Below are 16377 nucleotides of genomic sequence, written 5' to 3'. Positions count from 1 at the left end.
CTTCATAATGGAGCAGCAAAAGGTGAGTAATGGAGTATACACTGTCATACTGGGAATAAAAACTGAGAAGTGGAAGTACTGTGACAAAGGTGTGAAATGTTTATAGTTCAAGTCAATCTTATTTTAGAGCAAATTAACCATTGTGTTCCTGTTTTCTCTAAGATCCTGCAACGTGATACAAATTCATTATCTTTAGGATGGCTTTTCATGTATTTTTGAGGTGAATAGCTTTGTGTATGATATGCTGTATGTGAATCCAGTATAGAAATAAATTATCAGATGAGTGTCTTACTACTTTTTCAAACGAGGACACAAAAAGGTGCATGGTGAAACCTGCTGATTTCAAAGAAAGTGCTTATTACCACTTATAATTGATGTTTTGTTAGGAATATTTTTTTGTTGTTGTTTAAGAATCTGAAAATCTAGTGTCTGTTTTGAACAGGTGGCTGTGTGGGTTGGAGATGCTAAAAGTAGTCATGCTCAAGTCTAGAATAAACCAAGTAGGAGGCTTCTTGAAAGTCCTTTTGTGGCTGGATGTTTTGCTTCATGCAACATCCTGGTCTTTGTAACCAAAAAAAAAAAGGCAAAAAAAAAAAAAAATCCCCAAACCACTTCAGTGAGCTCCAGAGGATTGTTGCGTTATTGCTAGAAAGGGCTGGAGTGCAAGTCTTACGAGGAGCAGCTGAGGGAGGTGGGGTTGTTCAGCCTGGAGAAAAGGAGGCTGAGGGGAGACTGATACCATAAGCCGGCAATTAAGGACTCTCTGAGACTCAATTTTGGAGTGTTAGAAAGCAGGCATTCTTTATTGCAGCACTGGGTGCACAGGCGATCAGTTCCCCAGTGTGCGCGCTGAGTTGTTCAACTACAAAGGTTATAAGCAATCAGAATATACATATTCATATTATCATCTAGAACTCACTAATACATGCAAACGTCCTTGACGCATGCACATCCATGTCCATTGGTGGTCTTCCAAGGTCCTCTGGTGGTCGTCGATAGTCTTCCTCACGGTGTCCGCTGGTTGAACTTGATCTTCGCGCATACTCAGTTTGTCTTTTGGCTTAGTTTGCAACTCCTGTTCTCACAGAACTAGCTTATTCTAGCATCTCTCCCTATCTATTCTACTCAAGGATGCAATGTCTCAAGACTTCCTTTTATCCAACTAAACCTAGCAGATGTCTAACCCATCCACTTTTACTGTATCAAGACGTTATCGTTCTCTACAACCACCTGAAAGGAGGTTGTGACTTGGGAGAAGAGAAAGAAGAACCTGAAGAAAGGAGGTTGTAGTGAAGTGGGGGTTTGTCTCTTCTCCCAAGTAACAGGCCATAGGACAAGAGGAAGTGGCTTCAAGTTGCGCCAGGGGAGGTTTAGATTGTATATTAGGAAAAATTTCTCCACTGGAAGGGTTATTAAGCACTGGAACAGGCTGCCTAGTGACATGGTGGAATCACCATTCCTGGAGCTACTTAAAAGACGGGTAGATGTGGCACTGAGGGACATGGTTTAGCAGTGGAGTTGGCAGAGCTAGGGGGGTGGTTGGACTTGATGATCTTGAATGTCATATCCAAGCTCGGCAATTCTGTGATTAACGAGGTGTATGGCAGACACTGCTCCAGGATCTAAAGCTATGGGGCATTTGCACCTGACAACAGGGACTACACAGAAGCCCTGAGCAGTTTCCCCCTCCTGCCCCACGAAGCCTCTGAAGCCCTTTCTCCTCTCACGGTCCCCCGAGTCGCTTTGGTGGGAGGGGGATGGCAGCGCCTGCCCGGGCCGCTCTGTCTCTTGACAGCTCGTTGTACGAAAGTTCCCTGGTGGGCGAGATCCCCTTTTTTGGCGCTTTTCGGCGGCCGGTTCCGCGCGTCCGCAGCACCCCCGGCCCGTCCCAGCTGCTGTCCTGGGCGACGGCGGGGGCGGGCCGGGCCGGGCCGGGCCGGGCCGGACCGCCTCGCCCCGCCTCAGCGCCGGGCGGCGTTCCCGCCTCCTTAGCACGGCGGGTCTCTCGGCTTCCCCGGCGCCAGGTGAGGGCCGCCATCGGGGCCGGCCCGCCGGGAGGCTGTGTGGAGTGGAGCCACAGCCGCGCACGCTGCCACAGCCCGGCTCAAGGCGGTTCGCCCCTTCGTCGCTTCGTTCCTCTTAGCAGGCGGCCTGAAAAATGTACGTGTCTCAAAGTGCTTCTCCGTTTTTGGGCCTTTCCCCCCCCGCCTCCAGGGAAATAACGTATCCGGAACCCTTTCCCCGAAGCCTTGCCCTGGGGAACGATCCCTTCTGTGAGGGCCTCCCCTGGCCGCGGGCCTGCTCCGGCGGCGGTGGGTGCAGCGGGCTCGTTTTGGGGTGCAGAACTGGGAGAATCTGCCAAGACACCGAGCAGTTGTAAGAGCAGGTCTGGGGGCTGCAGCAGCCCCTGCTGCCATCTCGGGGGCGGCGGGCGCGCAGGTGTTGGCGTTTGGAGGCACCATTTTGGCCCATGGCCCAGGGAACCTTCCTCCTGCCGTTGGCTATTGAGGTTAAACGTGACTTTTAGAGTAATATTAATTTAAAAAAACTTGTGAGGCCTTTATAGAATGTACTTTATCGGTTTGTTAAAGCTCAGGTTTTCTTGGCAATACTAGTGTAGAGTTTTCAGGTGCCCATGAATATCCTTATTCTGTTGTGTGCTAGGTGGTATTTTTGGTTAAATTCATTTTGCAAACTTGAGTACAATGTCCATTAGAATGGGTGAATGCTTTTCTCAGACTTGCTGCCAGTGTCAGTCTCCTGTGTGTCATTAAACCAGTGTCTTTGCAGCATACGTGCCTGATTTTCTTCAATATTTTAATGTTATCTAGGGCAGCACCACAGTGGAAAGTTCTCTTTCGGAGGTTCTTTGTCTGCCTGTTTTGGGGGTGGTGGTTTGATTTTTTAGAAAAATCTAATTTTGGAAGAGGTAAGGGAAAAAATGCTTAAAAGATGTTGAGCTTATTTTTCAGTCTTGAACCGCATCCTGCCTTTACTAGCTCACTAAAATGAGTGAAGTTAGTCAAGTGCACAGGACGCTAATGTTGATGCTGTGTTTTGTCTTAAAGATTTGGCTTCGTCATGCGTTTAGGAGTCTACTGCAAATCAGACATTTAATTCCTAGCATAGAAGTTTGAATGCAAAGTGCCCAAAATCTGTGATATACTGAAAAAAGCTCTTTGAAATATTTTTGACAAAAAAGCCAGGGAGTTTTGTTTGTGAATGTCTTTGTTCTTTGGTGTATGAAATTGTCAAGATTGAAGCAGGCTCAGATTTATAAATTCTTGAGTGTGCTCATACAGCTGTGGTAAGATTTTTTTTTTCATTTTTATTGATATAGTTTCTTCCCTAAGAAATGGGAAGCCACAAAGTTAAAACTTGAAATTAAAATGCAAATTTGATTATTTTGGAAAGTGTGATTTACAGCTGTAACTGAAAAAGCAGAGCAAGACAATTTGAACAAAATAGAAATTTAGATGTAGTTACCAGGTAACATTGAATTCTATTTTCTTTCTTCAAGCCAAAGCCCAAATCCTTGAGCTTCTCTGTTCCAGCAGTCCTTTCCATATATAACATACCTCAGGATCACAGCCTGAATCTGAGTTTGAACATGAGCCTGACCTATGAGTCTCTTAATATATTGACATGTAACTCATTCTGTAATTAATGTTTTTACATAGAAATTCACTGTATCTGTTATTTTACATGGATCTTCTATGTCAATATTCAGTCTGTGGCTCACAGTGTTATTACTGGCTGTTGATCCTCAGTTTGGTATGAGCAAGGGAGAGACTCAGCTACGCTCTGGTCATGGTGATGGCTGAAGCTGGACCTGTCCGGTTCTCAGACACTGGGATCACTGGTGACTTCTGATGGAAAGTTTTGAATAGCTGCTGCTCTGTTCTTACAGACATTTGAATTTCTCTTAACTCTGCTCAAGCATGTATTTTGCATCTGCGTTTATGTGATCCTTTACAGTTAACAAGATTGCTTGTGCTTAAAATTAAGTGTACATGTAATAGCATTAATGTCCAATGTTGATAAATGAAAACTGTTGCTCCCTTTTGAATCTTTTCAGAAAGTTTGTTTCCTAGTGCTTGAAGAGAGCCTTCCCATGACATGCCAGCTGTTTCTGCATGAAAACATTGTTACTCTAGAAATTGTGATTGAAATGTTAATGTCTGTTGCTAAATATTTGTCTTAAAGCTATAAAACATGTCTCTTACTAAACACTGTCACCTTCTCAAAAAGCTCATCAGAGAGTCTAGTTTTCTGAGTGTGATGCCTGTTTTGTAACCTCTTAGAAAAATGCTCTCTCGCCACTTGGTAAGACATACATGCAGTGTTCTTGGTCTGCACAAGTGCAGCAGTTCTGAGGCATCCCCAAATCTAGTGTGCTGCAGTCTTGTGAACAGATCTGACGTTTTTTGTCCATCTGGTTATACCCTGCTTTGTTTCAGGGACTTTGGGCACAGACTGTCTCTCAGCATAGTTCATAGAACCTTTCCAGGTCACCCTCTTTCTTAAAGCTCCTTCCTTGTGGGAAATGAGTTGCATGAATTATTCTGGGTGAAAATTAAAAATGTAACTGAAAGAGGATTATTTTTTTTTTAATGAGAAACCCACCCACAGAGCTCTAAGGAAAATATAGCTATTTAGAGACAGAAAGGTTTCTTAAGGAGCTTCTGGTGTTTGAGTAGGGGATAAAATGACTGATAAAACAGCCTTGTTTCAAGAAAGCATTTAGATTTGAGCACGTGCTTAATTTTTGGTGTGGGTTTATGCTTAAAATTAAGCACCTGTTTATGTACTCTGATGGCTCCGGACACTGGTTCCATACATGAGGTTAACATAAACTAAGTGGAAAACTTCCTATAAATTCATTAATATGTGGGTAGGGCTACAAATGCTCAGCACACAAACACTGCTTGTAACTAGTTGCTATTTGGTTACGTTCTTAGGAGAGCCACAATAAGGCAGAAATTCCCTCTAATTCCAATTTTGATATTTCCACTGAATACAGTGTAAGTTTTATGTCTTTATGTTATTTTGCAATAGCTATGTGAAATATGTTGAAAAATCTTACTATATAAACAGCTAAAAGTCAGACTACTATGGAGAACAGGCAATAGGAGTGATTCAAGAAAAGAAATGTCACAATATAGCAATTTTCCAGTAAATTCATCATGTTTTTATATTCATGCCCAGCTATTAACTTACCTGCTTCTATTGATACTGCTGATAGTAGACCAAGAGCTGAATGACTGCAGGGTAACGTATGGAGCACATACTATGCCCAGGTGTGCTGTAATCTTAAAATGAATCATTAAAATGAATTCAAGACTGAGTAACTCAGCAAAGCAAAAATGGGAAACCCAGCAAGTCACAAGATTTCCATAATGAAATCTCTGAAGCAGTTTCAAAATTAGAATATTCTGAAAAACCACAATGGAGATGGAAGAAGGCTTTCTGTTACCACTTTGGCTTGATCATAGGAAATCTGAGCTGCTGTATGAAATCCATAAGATGATTTTTTTTTTTTTTTTTTTTTTTAAATTCTGTTTCAGACCTCAGCTGCCCCGAGTTTGGCATTTGGTAGATCTGGGATTTTGATAAAGGGGCCCAGCATTTGTCCTGGAGTATTTTATTAAGTCTTTAGACTTGACTTGTTCTCTCTCATTTTCTGTGGTCATTGATCCATGCAAAGCACAAGTGAGAAGTTGCTTTCCGTTTAGGTAAAATTGATAAGCATTTTGAACTGAGCAAATGTTACCTGATGGAGAAAGTAAGTTCAGGCAAGAGGCTGTGACAACACAAGCTTGGTGGGGGACAGTGGTACTGGTGGCTGGGATTGTTATCTATGATTTCTGTTTGTGAATCTGGTTTGAAGTAAACAGTAGCTTGGGGTAAACCAGAGAGGCTTATGCAGCGGGAGAAAATAAATCTTTGTCTGTCCACAGCAGGTTCCTTCAGAAGGTGTGCAAGCATAGCTGAGTTTTGACAGTGCCTCCGTGGTGTAAGTGACCATCGATCCTATTACATGTGGAGAGTAAATGTGGCCACAGGCTGCCAGGGAAGGCGTGTGATGAGAGCCCCCATTCTAGAAAAATGAGTCAGCAGAACAGGAGGTAGATGGTGACTCTCTCTCAAGCAGGAGTGGAAGGTCTTTATCACAAGTTTAGTGAACCCTGGAAGACCCACGTCTGATGTGTTGTAAAAACCTGATTGCCACCAGAAGGACTGTAGTTTAGTGGTTTTGTGTATTGTTTACACACGATTTCACCCATCTTCGTTTTGGGACTTTGGTTGAGGGGATGATCTGCCTCACATGAGTTTGCTTGCTCCCAATGGAAACACCTTCCCTTCAGCACCAAAGCTTTTGCTTTTGTTTTCATTCTGTGCACTTTTTGATTGAATAGTCATCAGAGAACGATTGCTAGGGTGATTTTTAAATTTATTTCTTTATTTTAAACTTACTGCGAGGATTGTTCTGAGCATTTGCTATGTTGTAATGCTGTATACTTAATATCTTTTCCTTGCAGTTTTGTGGAATTTCTAATAGGTTAGCTTCTCTCTCTGTTTTTTGCAAAAAGGCTGAAATGCTGTTAGAGACTGGATGAATATTTGTGTCTATCTCTCCCCTTACCACACACACACACCCGCCCCTCTGCAGGCTGCCCTGCCAGAGCCCCTCCTCTGGCTGGACGAGGGGAGTTGAAAGAGTGAGCTCCTGCTTTGTGAAGGAAATTTTCTTTTGCTGGCTTGCTCAGAGGTGCCTTTGAGAGGAGAACTGATGTGGTTTTGTTAACTTCTGGGCCGAGGAGGTGATTTCGATGGCCATGGGGCTGCACGCCATCATTTTACTCTGTGCTGTTGTGGCAGGAGCTTCAGAGAGTAAGTAGAACATACTTTTTCCTCTGCTAAGATTGATCTCTCTCAATGCAAAATACTTCTGTTAAGGAGTGATCTCACTAGCAAAACTTCTGAGATGCTGTAAATTATTATAGCTTGTAGGTTTGCAGTAATTCTTGTAGCAGCTTTGTCTTGATTTTCAATACCATGTAGCAATTTGCTTTACTGAGCTCTCTGGGTGGTACTGGGCAGGTGGGAGGGCTCCCACCTATAAAGGCGTGCAGTTAAATAGCGCATCTTCCTTCAGCATTACTGGGGAAAGCAACAGAAACATTGAGATTGTGCCAGTCAATTCATTGTCTCACCTGAAAATAGCATGTTGGTACTGTCTCCTAAAATTGTGCTCACTGTGGTATTTGGCAGATGAAGGATCATGAATAGATCGTGAAATGTCAGTGATGTGGTCCTTTGTTACTCTTGTCAACTGGAAAGAAATAGGTGCATGCTGCTTCTCGAACCAAAATAAATTATGGAAGAAAATTTTAAATTTAAAAAGAACAAAGCAAAGAGCAGAAACTCTAAATTTAGGCACCTTAACAAAGTTAACAAAGTGCCTAATTGTCCAGGGTGCTCAGCCTACCGCACTGTCTGTGATAAACACGTTTAAAAATTCTGAGCACAGCATTTGGGTATCCACATGGGAGCTGAGAGTGCTCTTAAATCTGGTCCTGGAGAGGTGTACTCAGCATCTGAAAAATCTGATGCTACATAACAGATGAAGTTTGTCTTACCGTATTTATTTTAAAGTTCTTGAATAAGTTGTACTGATTTTTTCATTAAAAGCTATTAAATTAACACTACCTTTTTCCACTGTTCGAAAGAAAAGGGTGAGCTTGATAGCCCTTTTCTTACCTGATGCACTAGATCCTTAAGGATGATTTTTTTTCCCACAAAGAAACTGATAAGTGTATTTCTTTCTCTCCATATGCAGTGTGTTTGGAATGTTAAAATTAATGCATATGTTTTAAGTATAGATAGGCATGTTTATAAAAATTAATAGTCGAGTGATAATTTTCAAGTTACGTAACCTGGTCTCTCTATGCTAGAAAGTACTCTAGTTTTGCAGATAGCCATAGCACTAGACCAAGTCTGCTTGAAAACAGCATGTTATTCATACTTTTTAAAGGTAAAATCTGAAGTTCCATACAGAGAATTAATTCTGCAAAATAAAAAGGAGCATTTGTTGGAAGGAAAATATAAATGTGGGGGTAAGATCTTTTAAAGAAAAATGTAATTCTACTCTCCAGAAAATTAAATTTTAACTTGGGAATAAAAATTGAGTGAGTCCTGAAGAAACAAACACTTTCTTATTTTTGTTGCAAAGCTGTGAATTCCCTTCTTTCTTCCTACCAATAATTTTCACATTTTAAAAAAAGGCATAAAGAGAAGGGAAAATATGGTTCCAATAAATAATATTAATGGGGGTTTCTAAATGTTGTAGTTTGACAAGAGCATTTCCTTCAGGCATATAGCATATATAAAACATCCATAAGTACAGAATCGGAATAAAGAGTCTTTTAACTTCTGTCTCCAGTGGGAAACAAAGCTGAGCAACACAGAGATGTTAGTTAACGCTTAACAGGGAGGTTCTTTAGCATATAGCATAGCATAGAGGTTGGGGACGATTATACTTAGTACTGAACTTCATAAGGGAGTTATTTTTAAGAAATATTTATCAATAATGGCAAGTTAGGGCTGAGTGCTTTTAGTACTAATTAAATCACGTAATACGTGATTTATTAATAAAGTAGGATTTTCTTTCACTGTGGTGCATACAAGTGCCTTATATTGAAGTGCAGCAGGATCACATATTTGATTTTGGGTGTTCCTCATCTATCACTGCAGTGCGTATGAGCAGCTGGGATCTGACTGATTTTGCCATTAGCAAGTTCCCATCAGTACCTAGGACTTGGGATAACTTGTTGAGTTGAGTGCTGGGGAGTGTTAGCAGTACAGAATGTGTTCATCATGGGGCTTCTCTCTCAAAACTCCTGTAAATTAAGCTCAAGTGTATCACAGAAGTTCTCAAGAAATTGGGGCCAGTAGGCCAGTCTTCAACATAGTACCTGTGTATTTACCAGAGGTGAAAGAAATCTGCAGTGTTTCATGTGCTGAAGCATGATTTCTATCAGTCTAGCCCTTTGAGCACCCAGTCATCATGCTTGTAGAGACAATCACAGTGATGCACAGGAAATAGATAAACTAAAATTTTCGCTGTTGCTTAACTTCTCTATGAGACAGATTTTTTCTTCCAGTTCATCATGGACTTTTATGTTGTCTAGCAGTGCTTGCAATAACTGATGAATGTAATTCTGCCAGGCTTATTTAAGGTCATTCAGCATCAGAGCATTAGCGTGAGTCTTACTAGTTTACTGTGCAGATGTGCATGCACAGAGTGAAGAGAAGGAATGGAGGCTCTGTATGTAGCAGCCCAAGTGTTTTCCCTGTTCGTGCTGATGTGAATCTGAAGCAATTCCATCTGTGTGGTTTAAGTGTGTTCTGCACCCCCTTGAATTCACTGCCCTCACAGTCAAAGTCTGAATGAAAGTCATATTAGAGGACAGGCTCTCCAGTATTAAAGGATGTCTTAAGCAATTGCCACCTTTGAGTTGTGATGTTTAAGTGTTCCTTAGTGTGCTGGTGCTGGAAAAGTTTTGCTTGGGCAGTAAAGCTTGCTCTTGTTCTGCTTTAAACGATACTTACGATTTCTTGAATGGCCATGTGCAATAAAAATCTTAGCTAAGTGGAAATTTTCCCTACTTGCAGTAAAGTTAAAAGCCTACGAATGTAAAAACGTGTGGTGTATAAAATGTGTATTTCTTTCTTGGATTAAGAACCTCTTTTTTAATTTGCTTGGCAATCCATGGTATTGTTGCATTTCCATACCTACCGTAATAAATACACTCAGGTATGTCATTCCTTTATGTATGTGCTTGTGTGGTACAGATGTGGAGAAAGGAGCAAGAGCAGTCTTGTTCCTTCATACTTGGTAGCAAAACTCTCACGTATTTTTTTTTTTTTTTTGAGGGCCATGTTTTGGTTTTAGTTATTTCATGGTAATTGAAAAGCAGAAGGTCTGTCCTGAGCTGCACACAAATTTTCAGTGCTTTTCTATTATCTTACTTGTCATTGCAGGATCCTTGGAGAGTTTAAGTTACGCAGTTTCCTGTTTCGCGGAGTGTGTAGGTGAGTAAAACAAGACTGTATTCAGGCCTTGTATGTGATAAGGAAGGAGGGATTTGAAAAATTCCTTCTCTTCATCAAGGATGTTGTGTTCTCAGAAGAATGATACTTGTCTGGGTGATCAGCGTTCGTGGAAATAGCAGAGAAGTTCCCCTAAGCTTCACCAGACTCAGACCTGCCTGAAGTTTGCATTCTGTGAACTCAGAAAACTCATAGACATTAGAGCTAAGCGAACTACTAAACCCATGCAGGGCAAGACCCAGCCATATATGAGCGTCTTTTTTTTCCAGTACCCACTGTTAACTCCTTTAATACTGAAACAGGCCTTAAGAAAGACTTCTCCTTCAGTAAGCAGGCACAAAGCTTACATTCTGTAAAGGAGAAATGGATGGGAAGACAGGATATTGAATTGACCTGGAAAGGTTTGGTTGGCTTGAAGTGTAGTTTGTAACTTACGCTTCCAATTTACATTGCCAGCAGGTACTTGAATGTGCAAAAGTGCTTTTCAGCGTAAGAGCAAGGGGAGCTCATGGACGCAAGGAGATCTTTCGCTGGTCTCTTGGCTACCTACTCAGACAGTGCAGCTTAGAGACCCTTCATTTGTTCAACATTGCTTCATTTCTGTGTGCCTTTGTCAGTGAAAGTGCTCAAGTGTTGTAGTGCCACTGTGAGGTAGAGAAAAAGAAGCTCTGTATTATGGGAGCTACAGAGGTCATTTTTTCCAGGTGGTATCATCTTCATCTGAGGGAAGGGAGAGTGTTTTCTTTGAATTTTCCCTCTTCTGCACTTCAGTGGTCCCAGTTGAGGTTGTACCATGTCGTCTTATCTTTTAGGGACACCGTATTGGTTACATCGTTCTCATCCTTTATAGTTAATTCTCATGACCTGGCCTAGAAGAGAATCTCCTTTGATTAGAGGAATACAGAGACCATGTAGCACACGATTGTATCTGACATTATATTCAGTAGAAGACAGTGCTACCCATGGACACTTGCCAGGTCGTAACAACGTCTTCATACAAATACAAATAATCATTATCTTCCCATGCATTCTTTTCCTTAGCCTGGATCTTTTCAGGCAGGCTTTCAGAACCACAGTTCTTTACTTAAAAACTATGTCATTTAGTTTGTCTGCATGTGTGTAGCTCACAGCGTGGGCATGAAAAGCACTGAATGCATCAGCAGGTCTTTTTCATCTTGCTGTTGCAAAAGTCCTGCTTTGCTGCTCTCTGAAAGGTGTGCAAAGACTATCACGCCATAAATGCGTTGACTTCCTTTTCTGCTCTTGGAAATCAGATTCCTGCCTCGGTGGAAATTGTGAGGCCATCTGCATAGGAGAAAGCAGAATTCTTTTCACCATCCATACTGGAGCTGTCACTAGCATGCAGGGTGCTTTCAGAAACCCAGTTCTTCCAATTGCAAGTCCAAATGGGAAAGGAACGTTCTGAATGAATATCTGTCCCTTTGTTTAGCTGATTTCAGTGGCCAAAAGATTAAAAAGTAGGGAAAAAAATAGGGGTAGGGGTAAGCCTAGTAGACTAAAAAAGCATTTTTTTGGTTTTTTTCCTAGGACACAGTGCATCGTACTTCCCCAAAAGAGCTAGGTACAGCTATAAGTATTCAGCCGTCACCAACACGTTTCTGCAGGGAGGCATTTACAAAAGCAGTGGCATCTCTCTGGAGAGCACAGTGATCATTGAGGTATTGGGGAATTGCCAGATGGTTTTGAAAGTGAGTATTGTCATAATCGTCTGAGTGATTGGGATGAGCTGATGTGGAACTGTATCTTTCTTTAGGATTACTGCTACGTTTAAAACATTTGTTTTTCTTGTAATTAAAAGCCAGTTCAATTCTGAACCTTATAATTAGAGTTGCAGAATTGCTTTGATGTGACACGGCTTCAAATTAGGTATTCGCCCGTTTTAAACGGCAGATTAAACAAACCATTGTTTTCTGTCCTAAGTGACATTACAGTTTCACAGTTTTTTCACATGAAGTGTGGAACTGGAGATTAAGCTAGTCCCTTTGAAAGAAATTTGGTTTATTTTTAAGCACTTTCATATCTGCAGCAGTAATTTAAAAATGGCAAGCATTTTAAAGAAAACTTGAGAAACTTGTATGATGTGCTGGATTGGTGCCATTCCTAGCCCAGTGTAAAATTCAGTCTTGTAACACTCCGTTGATCTCGACAGGAGATCTCTCTCTCAGTGACAAGAGCAACAGACTAGTTTCAAATTACAGACCTTTTCCTGGGATGAGCCCTGCGGTAGGCCAGTTTGAGAACTACAGTGCTTTAGCAGGGGGAGCATGAAAAATAAACTTCTCTCATCTGCGTTGTTTTTCCTTCAGGTTAACAGAGGGGATAATTCATGGGTTCTACGGGGGGTTGACATGTGTGTACTATATACACATATACATGAGGCCAACAAAGAATAGGATAGTTATCCCTGTCCTAACATGGCCATATGGATAAAATTAACTGGTCAGTGGTCCTGTGATTTTACATGAAAGATGAGAATTTCGGTACTGTCTTCTGCCTTGCAACATCAGTGGCTGGATTCCCCAACTTCTAGCTCTTTATCTTAATTTATGGCCTCCTAAAATAGGCAAAACAATGTGTAGTTGAATGCTTGTCTTTGTAAAAAAGTAGAAGATACTAAGAAAAAAAAAATCACTAACAGTTGCAGTCTATGCTGTACTTAAAATGGGACAGAGTGCCACTGTTTTTCATTTACCATTTGAGAACAGTGCTTCCTTACCACAGCCAGCCAAATTGCAAGTACTTTAGGAAATTTCATAATGAACTTAAGTATGCATTTTCTCCTCTGAATTCAGTAGAAGCAAGCTATAAAATGGCTACTGAATACTGAGAACTTTACCTGGTATAGTCTCAAGAGTCAACTGAGACGGGTAGTCATTTTGCTTCTCAACTGGGTGTAGAAAGGACTTATGTTTATGCAGGCTCCTACTTTACCCCAGACTAGATGATTGCTTCTACTAGAGATATAGTAGATTGCTTCTACTAGGGATATAATAGTGCTGTATAAAATGATTTTAATAGTGAGTGAAACTTCTTTGTAGAAGAAATTTCTGTAAACCATCTCAGATGTGCAACCTGAAGATATGGCTATTCTGGTTGTGTTGCTTGCAGTGATGAGCCTTTTTTCATTGTCTGTGACATTCTATGTAGATATCCTTATGTGACAAAGTCCACAAGTTCCTGTTGACAGTGATATTTGTTGCTCTATAATCTTTGCTCCTAGGTGCAAGATGTACAGATTAAGAAAAATCTTGCATCCACAGAGGAGCCTCTGAAGGAAATGGACAGTCTAAGGTAGAAAAACTAATTTGGTCTAGTTCTTGGGTTTTTTTTGAAGCTATATGGCTTAGCAGCTGTTGACTGGACATTGTTCACACTGTTTCATACTGTGTTTAGTATTAGTTGGGTTTGTTGGTGTGTTTTTTTTTGTTTGTTTTTTTTTTTTTTTTTGAAAAAGCAAGGATCACAATAAGAGCACCCTTAGCAAATTGAGAGGCATTTGGTCCAAAAAGGTTTTTTTTGAACCTAATTTTAATTCCTTTGTATATAAAAACATTTGGAGAGTAGACAAACTTATTCTGGGTACAAATAACCAGGCCTCTAGCTGGCTGTCTCACTAGTTCTCTAAATTGCAGTTGTTACTTGTACAGACTCTTGAGTTTTGAAGTACATTTCGAAAGTTCTTGGTTTGGAGGATTCTCACCATGAAAAACATTGTGGTTTTTTTTTATTCCAGGATATTTAAACTGCATTTATTCGTCTAATGTCATTTTCTTCCTTTTATGTTTTTGTTTTTAGTAGGTCATTCATAACGTATGTCAGTGTGTTTCCCTCTGACTTGCAAAGGTATAGACTCTAGTGAAGATGCCTATACAAAAAGGTCTCTTCAAACTGTGGAGGCCTGGTATTTTCCCAGAGAGCTGATGCTTCTTGTGTTGTCAAAAAAACTCCGTTCTGTTGTCTGGTTAAGCTCAGCGTTGTAATCTATCTCTTTGTCCTGCCACTTGGATTGTCAGCCTTTAAATGGCACTGAGAACTGAGGTAATTGACTCAATTCAAAGGGTCAAAAAGAGCAAGTTTGGAGTAAATGCATCAATTTTTATATTCATCAGGAAGAGCTTTGTGTTCCACAGTACGGGTAGTGGTATGGGAGTTCAAACCAGAGTACAGGCACATCATCTTCTGTGAAGTTATTTGTAGGATTTTCATAGGGGTAAAAGCAGTTGTGTCTTGTTCTTTGCAGAGAAGCCAAAAAAATAGAAGTAGTAAAGAAAGCATTCAGTGAAGCTTGGCTATTGAAAATAATTATTCAGACGAGTGAACCTTATTAGCATTTGCCTCAGCCTATTGTGAATATACAGTGGTCTAGCTTGTCCTCTGAACATGCATGTAATTTCCACAGATAGCAGCAAAAGCATCTGCAGTTGCCTAGCAGTTCAGAAAACCTTATCCCATGTGCACAGTCTCTTCTCCTGGAAAGACTTTATCCGGGTGTTGATGCATTAAAAGTTTTTCTCTTACGTTGTCTTTGTGACCCAGTTGATTAGACAAACAGCTAGTTCCAGAGTTAATGTGCAGATGAACTGTGTATTGCCTTGTACGGGAGCTGACCATTGGACTACTGTAGAATTCTTCTTTTGGATGGCTCTTTTTTTCCCCATTTAGAGGGAAAATATATGATTCAAGTGCATTATATTTGGAGTGAAAATCAATGTTAAAAAGTAATCTGTTGGCAAAGTAGAAAACACCGTACTCTCAATCTTGGATAGCAAAAGAAATCAGGGAGTGGACTGACAACAGAGATGGGGGGATAACTTTGGGATAGCGCCCAAGTACGTACACCTAGTGGAGCAGGAAGATACAGGTTGATTGGAAAGCAGTTTTTCTTGTGTGTATCACAGCTGAAGAGGAATGATAAAGAGTACATGCAGTTACTTTGCAATTGAGATACTTACAAATGATAAAGGCACCCTGAATTGTAAAATGGAATTTCTGTTGTATATTAAACAAGAATCATTGCCACTAAGTAGAATTACTTGTAAAGAATGTATCAGGAGTTGGCTTTATTAAGCATTACAGTTATGTTGAAGATGCTGTGATTATCTTGATAGGGTTTTTGTTTTGTTTTAAGGGCTCTTAGCATCAGGGTGAATTCATGAAGAATAGAGGCATGCTATAAAGAGTGGAGACACAGAATAAGACAGATCCATTGTGGAGGAACAGCTCTGTTCAAAAAATCTCAGTCTAATGTCAAAAGCTGACTTGCAGCCACCATTTGAAAAAAGCAACTATAAACTATTTTATTGCAGGGAAGTACTAGAACAGCATCCTCTTCATTTTTCTTTCCATGATGGGAAAGTTCTGAAGCTCTGTCCTGTGAGGAATGAACAGACCTGGGCACTGAACATAAAGCGAGGCATTCTCAGTCTCCTGCAGACGTCGCAAGCATCCACTGCTAGTGCAGTCGTTGAAGAGGTGAGATGATTGGTAGAGTAATGCTCTAGGGTGGCTGGTAGCCCTTGTACACATTGAGTCTATTTGTAAATAACTAAAGGCTTTTGCCACTTGTGGCTGGTGAGCGGCTGGTGGTGGTCGTCTGATTGCTTTTTGTAGTGAATGTTATGTAATTATCTAAAATTTGCATTCTTGTTTAGGGTTGGAATCCACTGCTTGATTACCTGAGGTAAAGCTGTGTATGGCAGAGTTCTCTGAGCAGTTGTAACATCAGGACTTGTGCTTTACCAGTTTTCTGGGAAAAAATTCAATATTTGTTAATCATGATTATTCATCATGACTTGTTTCATTAATTTCAGGAGGCTTTAGGAACAGGCTTCTCAGAACTCTTTGCAATTTTTTTTTCAGTACTTGAGCTCAAGTTCTGCAGTGTTACACTGCAATAATATTCCAGAGTACCCCACTGTTGCCTGTGTGTTTGCATGAGTGCAGGTGAGATACCTCAATGGCTGCACGTCTTCTGTTGTGAAGAGCAGTCTCTAGACTGACCTTCAGCATGATGTGCACTACCCTCACTCTCGTGCTATTTCTACATATCAGTGCTTAAATAGATGTTCTGCAATAAGGCTTGGGACACCCGTATGTAATTACATTTCTTCTGAGTAGAAATGCTCTCTGAATGAATGCTTCCCTGCAAACCCACAAAATCTTAAATGAAAAAGCGTACGTCTGTAAATGATCTGATTCAGAATAACACCATGAAGTTAAACAAATCAACAAACCCTGGCT

The 16377-nt window shown here is 40.7% G+C and overlaps 1 protein-coding gene across 1 annotated transcript in view; it reads left to right on the top strand.

Moving 5' to 3' along the window:
• Positions 1 to 6839: 6839 nt before the first annotated feature.
• Positions 6840 to 16377, top strand: part of LOC134520134 (uncharacterized) — a 106301-nt gene continuing 96763 nt past the window's right edge. The window contains exons 1-5 of the mRNA XM_063345129.1: positions 6840 to 6894; positions 10048 to 10098; positions 11665 to 11795; positions 13358 to 13428; positions 15444 to 15609. Coding sequence (XP_063201199.1) covers positions 6840 to 6894; positions 10048 to 10098; positions 11665 to 11795; positions 13358 to 13428; positions 15444 to 15609 — 474 coding nt within the window. The remainder of the gene's footprint in view (positions 6895 to 10047; positions 10099 to 11664; positions 11796 to 13357; positions 13429 to 15443; positions 15610 to 16377) is intronic.

Source organism: Chroicocephalus ridibundus, chromosome 8 (genome assembly GCF_963924245.1).
Source record: "Chroicocephalus ridibundus chromosome 8, bChrRid1.1, whole genome shotgun sequence".
Lineage (NCBI taxonomy): Eukaryota > Metazoa > Chordata > Aves > Charadriiformes > Laridae > Chroicocephalus > Chroicocephalus ridibundus.
This window is presented reverse-complemented; position numbering and strand designations above follow the sequence as displayed.